General features: G+C 52.5%; 1 protein-coding gene across 1 annotated transcript in view; it reads left to right on the top strand.

Moving 5' to 3' along the window:
* The first annotated feature begins 1,216 nt into the window (after positions 1-1,216).
* LOC135915325 (kelch-like protein 10) overlaps positions 1,217-9,380 on the top strand; it is a 34,381-nt gene continuing 26,217 nt past the window's right edge. The window contains exons 1-2 of the mRNA XM_065448361.2: positions 1,217-1,515; positions 3,315-3,605. Of these exons, the coding sequence (XP_065304433.1) occupies positions 1,343-1,515; positions 3,315-3,605 (464 nt within the window). The 5' untranslated portion in view covers positions 1,217-1,342. The remainder of the gene's footprint in view (positions 1,516-3,314; positions 3,606-9,380) is intronic.

Genomic DNA, 9,380 nt, shown 5'->3' with positions numbered 1-9,380 from the left:
ATTAAAGCATTCCATGACGATTTCTACAATGCGCTCCATAATTTTGGTCATATAATTCTCAATAGCTTGTGCAATCGCCTCTGACAGGCTTCCATCAATGACAGCCTGGTGTCATGCTGTCACACTCGCATAATCATGGGCTCTTGCCGCAATGGCCTCTTGGCGTGAGCAGTGCCTTTTGTCCATAACTTACAATATTTGCACTTGAGTTCTGACTGGGCAGTTTGGGAAATCAGCCTCATGGGTTCCACCACAGAGGCAGCTAGAGTCCGACTCGGCCGAGCAATCACGAGCGGAATGGCTCCCGCCGTAGACGCAACAACCAAGGCTGGATTTACAACCACCCGTGCTATGACCACAGCGGCAACAACTGCGACATTGTAATGGACGCGAGGCAAGCGGGTTCACTCTGAATATTAGAGGGCAAGCTTTTATATCAGTAGAGCAAGATGTACCTGCCGCAAACGTGGCAATTACTGACTCAGTAGGGACACGTGTATTGTCCACCATTCGGTTGCACCGGCAAACAGCAATTACCCCAGCCGCGGAGAGATTTTCTAGAGTCTCTGCCGGACTTAGAGTGGAGTCTACACCAGAAACTATTCCTTTAGTGCAGACAAGATTACGGGTGAATGAAGGCACGCACTTGAATCGATCCAAATGATGAGCACTTAAGGCGTACACACACGCCTGGTATGGCAAACGCAAACAATCCCACCTCTGCCAAAGTGTCGTATATCAATGATGTGCAAGTAGTGATGTGGTGCCGCCTGAAGTTCCGCCTGCACTGCCTTCGGGCTGTTGAGCCGGATGGATCCTCCATACAAAGGCACCAGCCCCACATGAATGTTGCACGCCCCACTACGAAAGAAAGCTTCAAGAGGCATTTGATCAGGTGGCAGGGAGGCCACCAAGGCGGAGATCACCCCGGGCCGTCGCCTGGAGAATTTTTCGACATTTGTGGCACTATCTCCGTATCACACAATATAAACGTATCTTAAAACCCTGATTGGTACCTACAAAACTGGACTAAATCCGCCCAACATTTAGCCAGAACCCCAAAAGCTCACTGTTGCGATCCGAACACCAGCATGCGACATGGGACCGTTTCTCTGACAGCTAGATTCCATTCTTGACAACGATCTATCACCACCACCACCACCACCCCCATGATCATCATCATCATGGTCATCGTCGTCGCCGCCGTCGTCGTCGTCATCGTCGTCGTCATCGAAGGGAAGCGCGAGGAGGAAGCGGCTGCGAGCCCTCCGCGCAGCTGCTGACGCACGGCTGCAACGACGCCAGGCCGGGCTGGTGGGCAGCGGCAGCGCGACCCGTCACGATGGCGGGCAGCTGCGCGAATAAGCCCGACGAGATGCTGAGCCAGGAGACCCTGGAGGCACTGTGGGACATGCGCGGTGTGGGTCTGCTCTGCGACGGCCTGCTCAAGACCTCGGATGGCGGGGAGTTCCCCGTGCACAGAGTGGTCATGGCCAGCTGCAGCGAGTATTTCAGGTGCGGGGCGATACCTGAGGCGGCGCAGGCTAACTTATTTGTTTAGCGGGAAAGCGTTGGCGACAATCTATGTCGCTGGTAGCAAATGTACTCTAATGCCAAAGACGGGTCTGGACATGTGAGTGGTTTCACTGTGTATGAACCGATGCTAAATAAATGTTAAACATTTGTGAATTGTATAGTGCCAGCTGGCGTGTGCCCTTGAATTGCTGGTTTAGGCACTGAGCGATAGTCGGTGACTACCTTAGTGCGCTGACCAAATTTCATTAGGTGTCCGCCTGAGGTCTTATCGGAAGTCTTTCTGATCCAAGTTCTAAGGCCACAACTCAGTGGGCATTCTGCCGAAGCAATTTATGAGGCAAGAAAATTCTTGCCGCGACAGAGCCTTCCTCACCCATTACTTGAACTAGGTGACGTAAGTGACGTTCCTCTCCTACCTTCTCTTACACAGGAGTGGAAAGTACATTTCACGCTTTTACCAGAAGCCTGCCTCCTTTAATAAAACGCCATACTCTACCACATCGTGGTATGTAGGTTCTAATTTCGCATCATTTGATACCTATTCAACAGTCAAAGAAGTGAATTCTCTGACGGTGGGATAGAACGCAAAGTGCCTCGAGCGGCCATTCACGCGGTAATTTAGCGCGCAGTTGCTCGCTTTTTTCACGCTCGCAAAAACGCCTGAATATTGATCAACAGAAAGCTGTATCAGAAGTTTTTCATGTCGTTCTAGAATTTTCTCATTGACAGTTTTTATCTAGCGATAATATTTGAGAAGTTGAGTATTTAATTATCAGTAATTACCTAATTACGCGGAATGAAATAAATAATTTAAGTATCTTCAAGTGACGGCAACCAACATTACATTTGTTCTGCCCACTGACGTAGTATTCGTATGTCCTTAAAATCTGGCTAAAGTTAGCTGGGGCACATGGTATATTTTACGTAGAAGTATGGTGTGGAAAAAAAAAGGTAGGTTTGCAATTGTCACTAGCAACAATGCATTGATTGCTCGAATAGCGAAGATAGAAAAGGACAGTTTTTCTATTCGAAGTGGCTTAAACAACTAGAATAATTATCAAATTATGCTGGGTATTACGTAATAATGTGGCATTAAAGTTAATTAAATTATGAGGTTTTACGCGCCATAACCACGCACTGATTATCAGGCACGCCGTAGTGGGAGGCTCCGGAAATTTGGACCACCTGGAGTTTTTTAACGTTCACCTAAATCTAAGTACATGGGTGTTTTCGTCCCCATCGAAAGTCTGCCGCTATGGCCGGGATTCAATCCCCCGACCTCGTACTTAGCAGCCCAACACCATTACCACTAAGAATAACGTGACATTATGCTAGGTTTTCCTAGCATGCTCGATATAAATTTTGCTATTTCATTACCAAAATCATCAGCGTACACCCAGGCTGATATCATATTCTCAGACTTGATGGTCATGAAAGGTAGTGAGAGATCGACAATTTTCACCCACGAATATTATCATCCATTTATTGGTCCTACACCGTTTTCTACAGTTTTCTAAACGCCTCTTCAACAGAACTGTTTTACTGTAGACCTGCTTCAATAACAGTAATAAACGTGGGCGATTTATCAGAATTCTTCTGGAGCTTGCAGGCGATTGACGTGGGTCAGCGTATGCCACGTTTGCGGGTATGACGACTGCCATGCCACTACGGATGAGGCTGCAGACACAACCGGGCTAGCGATTGGTGCCCGACATGTGCGGACCAAAGGTGCAGCTTGGCTTAACTCGAGCCTCTCACAGAAATCGAATGCCTTTCAGGGCACTTTTCGGGAGCCCCCTGAACAATGTTCCGAGCACGGAGGCCTTGGTGCTCGGAGTGTCCAAGGCGACAATGGCCGCCATCGTTGAGTTCGCGTACAAGCGTGTCACGTGGGTGGACTGCGACAACGCCGAGAGCCTGCTGGAGGCAGCCGACTACCTAGGCGTTATGGGCATGATCAAGGACTGCTGCGATTTCCTGCTTTCCATCATGGCGCCAGAAAACTGCATCTCCATCCACAACGTGGCCAAGCTGCACAACTGTTTCTACCTCACCGCCAAGGCGTATAAGTGAGTCGAGACAACCCGTAACTACTAGAAAGTGTTTTATATGTCAGGCGCATTATGGGATGGTGTGCGCTGCTAAACCCTTGTTCTAGAGCCAACATACTACTGGCTTAGGTTAGAAAGCTTGGGTGTATGATAAAGATTATGCAGGATCATTGTGTAGGAATCTGACGTAATACGTACCCCACAAACTACTAAGCCTCAGGGGCCCTATAACGTAAAACTATTCCAATATGTTTCTATTCCAATCTCCTGACGTCAAATTTGCGTAACCACCGACGCAAGCACCGGTCGGTCACCTGCAGGGTTGTCTTAACAGACCAATCAAACGCTCTCCTCGTTCAAAGGAGGTCACTTTTGTTTGCTTGAAAAACTAATAACATTGCCTACACTGAACGGCTTGTGGTATCTAATTGGCTGACAAGAGGCGAGGAGAACGCTCAAGTGGAGAGGGATTCGCTGGGGCAGAGCCAGTGCACTGGAAATCGATAACCGGATGAAGAGGTGGTGCCGGCGTCTGCGATTGTCGGCTTTCCCTCATTTAGCTTGTAGTGGCTGGTCGAAAATCATGGCGGCATGCAACGGATGCTTAAGAATGACGCTAAAACTGACTCTCAGCAAAGAAGAGTTCGCAGAATGAGGTGGTAAACGTGCCGAAAGGGCTCGAAAACGTTACACGGCCACGCAAGAAGTTTTGTCAGACGCAAATACACCCATGCTCTCCGTCAGGTGCATGTAGCCAGCGTCTCAGCGATCGGCGGCAGCCACCTTTTATTACTTTCGGAACGGGGCAGCCTGCGGCTATTCCGAAGAAAATTCACTTTTGTTCGGCATATTAATGCATCTTTATCGCATACACGTCACTTTGACGCGGTGAGTTTGTGCGGTTTTGTGACGTCGCGTGACAGGCAGGTGAAATGGCTGCAGCCCGAAGAAGAAGAAACTTTAATAAAGAATAGTCCGGCAGTGCTTGCTGTGGTGGCCTCAGGTGACGGCTCGAAGTCCTTGGACTCGAGCGGCATCTTCGGCTTGCCGGACGGCCCAGAGCTGGTCTGCCAGCTCTGAACTTCTGATAGCCGCCTCCCAGCGGCGGCGACGCCTACGGAGAAGGTCCCCGGCGGCTCCCGCATCCGGGGCGGCGTCGGGAAGAAGCGAGCTCGAGCCTTCTCCCACCCTGGCAACGGCCGCGATTATGGACGCGTCGCCAACGGAGCTGATGGTCTGATTACCGTTGTTGCCGGCACACTCCCAGAGCATGTGTCGCAGCGTTGCTCTCTGTCCGCATGTTTTACACGCGTCTGTTGAATATAAACGCGGATAGCAGTGGTGTAAGATAGCGGGGCTAGGGTAGGTGTGTGTTTGGAGCAAGCGTAACGTTACGGCCTCGTTCCTGTTCAATTTGTCGTGCGGTGGCGGGAATGTGCGTCTTTCGAGTCTGTAGTGTTGGGTGAGGTCTCTGAACGTGGTTAGGCGATCGCCCCACGCCCAGTGTGCTTCTTGTTGTGTTTCTGTTGTAGTGTCCCGATCCGGCAGATCCGATGCCCCGCTCTCGGGGGCGGAGGCGGCCACATAATCAGCGGCGGCTCGGCGTGTGAGACCTCGAGCCGTGGCGTGGGCCGCCTCGTTGCCCGCGAGCGGAACATCGGTATGTGCAGGGGTCCAGAGGAGGAAGACCGTAGAATTTTGGCGTTGCGAGGGCGATGACGAGTCACCGTCGTCAGAAATTTGGAGTATGCGGGCCGCTTCCCGCGAGACACGACCGCGCGCGAAGCCGCGGATTGCCGCCTGTGAGTCGCTGATCACGATCGCAGCGTTCGGCACCGCGACGAGTGCTAGGGCTATCGCGGCTTCTTCGGCCGCCTCCGTGTGTCCCGTGGTCACCGTGGCGCTCGCGAGGCACTTACCCGAGCGGTCTACAACCGCTATCGCGTGTGCGCTTCTCCCTCCTCCATATGGAGCCGCGTCTACGTATACCGCCTCGTTGCTGTTACCAAACTTCTTCTGTAGGTCGCTTGCTCGTTTGTTGCGTCTCCCGGTGTGGTGCGTAGGGTGCATGTTCTTGGGAAGCGGCGGGATGGTCAGGCGGTCGCGAACAGAGGCGGGAACCGCCGTCTTTTCTCCATGCTGGGTGTGGTACGCGATGCTGAGTGACTCGAGGATGCATCGACCTGCCTTTGACCTCGATAATCGTTCGTATTGTGCAATGTCGTGCGCCTCGATTAACTCGTTAAGTGAGTTGTGAACTCCGAGCTCTAGAAACTTGTCGGTGCTCGCGTTGAGTGGAACGCCGACCGCCCTCTTGAAAGCCTTTCGGATCATGCATTCGAGTTTGTTTTTTTCGGACCCGATCCACCTCAGGTAGGGGGCAACATACGTTATGCGGCTTATCGCGTACGCTTGCACGAGACAGATCGCGCACTCTTCACGCAAACCATTGCGTCTATTCGTGATGCGATGCAAGAGTCGGATCGTGTCATCTACCGAACGACGAAGTATTCGCACCGTCTCTCCGTTATGGCCGTTTGCCTGCAGGTGTAACCCTAGGATTCTAATTTTCTCTACGTGCGGTACGGGAGTACCATCTGCCAATGTGATGCGTATTTTGGAATATTCCCGTTCTTCTTCGAGCAAGGTTTTACGACCTCTCCTTGTGGGTTTGTAGAGTAAGAGTTTGGACTTGGTAGCCGAGCACTCGAGGCCCGTTCCACGCAAGTAATTCTGAACCGCATCTACTCCTGCCTGTAGCGTTCGCTCGACGTGACCGTCACATCCTCCCCCGGGAACCCAGAGGGTGATGTCATCCGCGTAGAGACTGTGATATAATCCTTCTATTTCTGTTAATTTCTCGGGTAGACCAAGTAGAACTAAATTAAAGAGCAATGGTGATATGACGGATCCTTGCGGCGTGCCGCACGGACCCGTCTCAAATTCCGGCGATTCCTCGTCGCCGACGACGACGCATGCGCGCCTGCCCGCGAGGAAATCTCTAACGTAATTATACATTCTTTGGCTTAGTCCTAATGTTCTAATTGTTTTTAAGATCGATTCGTGCTTAACGGTGTCAAAGGCCTTTTTAATATCTAAGCCTAGAATTGCCTTAGTGGAGCTGGTAGTGTCGTCTACGATCTGGTGTTTAAGCTGAAGCAATACGTCCTGTGCGGAGAGGTTGCGGCGGAATCCTAGCATGGTGTGCGGGAACGCGTCATGATCTTCGAGAAAGTCTGTCACGCGGGTGAGAACTGCGTGTTCCATGACTTTGCCGACGCAAGACGTAAGCGAAATCGGTCTTAGATTATCGAGCGTAACTTGCTTGCCAGGTTTAGGAATCATGATAACGCGGGCCCGTTTCCACGCTTCGGGAATCGAACCCTCTCGCCAGCACTCATTGACGTAGGCCGCGAGTCGGGAGATTGACTCGTCGTCTAGGTTGCGGAGAGTCTTGTTGGTAACCCGGTCTGGGCCGGGCGCCGATCGAGTGTTGAGTTCGAACAGGACTATCCGAATTTCCGATTCGCTAAATTCCGCGTCCAGTTTCTCGTTTGTGACGCCGTCGTACTCGGCGTGCTGGATGCTTTCAGCCTGCTTAAAATAACGGTCACGTATTGCGTCGAGGAAGTTATCACCTTTATAATCTCTGACTAGTCTACGAGTCTCGTGGCCTTGAGCGGACCGAGTCTCCTCCGGATCTAATAGGTGTCTAAAAAGGCGCCAAGCGCTCGCCCCGGTCATCTGCCTCTCGAGGCCGTTGCACGTGTCTTCCCATTGTGCCCTGCATACCTGAAGTGCGTGTTCTTCGATGCCTCTGTCTAATTGTGCTATGCGTTTGCGCAACGCCTTATTATGTCTTTGGCATTTCCATCTCTTTAGGAGGGCTCGCTTTGCTTCCCACATGTGTAGGAGCCTACTGTCAATTATTTCGAGGTTCGCTTCGGGCGGAACATCGCTAGTTGCTGCGCCTACGTCCCTTCTGAGCGTCTCCGTCCACTCATCTATGTCCGTAATCGGCTCGTCGCTTCGCCCCGCTTCTTCTCGCTTCTTGCGGAACATGTCCCACTTCACGAGTTTGAGCTTACGACCTTTGGCCTCAGGGTTAGTACCACGACCGCTCGGGCCCGTGCCTATCGCGATCTCGATCAGCGCGTGGTCGCTCCCCAAATCTTCCTGCGTATTTTGCCAGTGCGCTGTTGTAACATTTGAAACGAACGCAAGGTCTGTTAACGTATCGGCACTCACGCTGTTCCCTCTGCGTGTAGGATCGGCGGGATTCGCGATCAGTGCAAGCCTTTGGTCTTGCGAGTCTTCCCAAAGGTGTTTGCCCTTGGGTGTTTCTCGGGTGTAGCCCCAGGCTCCGTGGGGTGCGTTAAAGTCGCCCGCAACAAGTAGAGGCTCGCCGCCGGAAGCCGCGCGTGCGCCCCGCAGTAGTTCCCCGAATCTGTGCTGCAGCGTGGGTTTACTATACACGTTAAGGACGAAGAGTCCTCGGCCGCTCTTAGGGATTAATTCTACGAACACGTGAGGAATATTTACGCAGGCAAGCTCTCGCTGCGCCACAGTGATATTACGTCGAACGAGCACGGCGGCGACCGGCAACGGGCGTGGCGGGGGAGACGGCCGGCGCGTCACCATCGCCCCCGGCCTAGCGCCACCCGCCACGCGGGGTGTAGCTCGTTTCCTTCTTTGCCTGTTCTCCGTCGCGGTCGCATCTATGGCTTTGTAGCCGGCAAGTTTAACCGGATGGTTTGTCTCCTGTAAAAGGATCCCGTCCGGTTTCGTCTCACGGCTGCGTATGAATTGCTGGAGATTACCCCGCTTCCTCCTGTAGCCCCGGCAGTTCCACTGCCAAATTGTGTATTGTTGTTTCCCAGTGTTAGTGTGCTTCGTTGCGTGTGTAGCCATTGTGATGCCTGCGTTTAATTTAACCCCTCACCATCGAGGCGACTTGGTTGCTGCTGCGGTTGCACCTGCGGTTGAATCTCTACGTCTGTAAGCGTGTTTTGCTCTGCTGATTGTGTTGTTGCTGTCTAGCGTACGGCTTGCTCATTGTTCTGATTGGTCTGCCTGCAGCTGGCGATGGCCTCGCTTCTATGTCTTTACTATGCGCGCCAAGTGCGCGGCGAACATTTGTGTTATTTGTTCAGAGAGCTTAGCTAGCGCGTTACTGAACATTTCGTTCATATGAGCCGTCTGTTTTGTAAAACTTTCCTCGAGGCTCTTCTCGATGTTGTCTACACGTTTCTGTAGTTTCTCATAACGGCCGCATCCCTGTTTGCTCTCGGGTCTTGCGGGATCTAGTGCGATCCTTTTCGCGGTAACGGGACGATCGTCGCGTTCATCCGCCGTCTCCCTCGAGCTGCCCTCGTTGTCCGTGTCCATCCCGGCCGGCTCAGGCCGTGATGGAGTCGGTGATGGAGGCGCCGAGGACGGCGACATCGTCGTTTGACGTTGTGATGGTTGCTGCGGTTGTGGAGCCTTGCCTTTCAATTTGATATTCTCCTCTCTAAGGAGCGCATTTTCGCGTTTAAGCTCGCCAATTATTGATTCTAATGGTTCTAAACGTTGTTTTAGGACTCGCTCTATCACTCTCTCGAGCTCGTTCCCACCGCCACCGCCGACGGTAGGCCCGCCAGAGCGGCCCGCCGAAGCGCCTCCGTCGCCGGGAGAAGCGGCGACAGCCGCCCAGCTCACCTGTTGCCCAGTGCTACTGTGACCTTGTTGCTGCCACGGCTGCTGCTGCTGACTTTGCTGGTTGATGTGGCCCACAGCTGCGGTGCCCGGACC

Source organism: Dermacentor albipictus, chromosome 1, assembly GCF_038994185.2.
Source record: "Dermacentor albipictus isolate Rhodes 1998 colony chromosome 1, USDA_Dalb.pri_finalv2, whole genome shotgun sequence".
Classification (NCBI taxonomy): domain Eukaryota; kingdom Metazoa; phylum Arthropoda; class Arachnida; order Ixodida; family Ixodidae; genus Dermacentor; species Dermacentor albipictus.
Note: the sequence above shows the minus strand (reverse complement) of the source record. Positions and strands in the feature narration are given on the sequence as shown.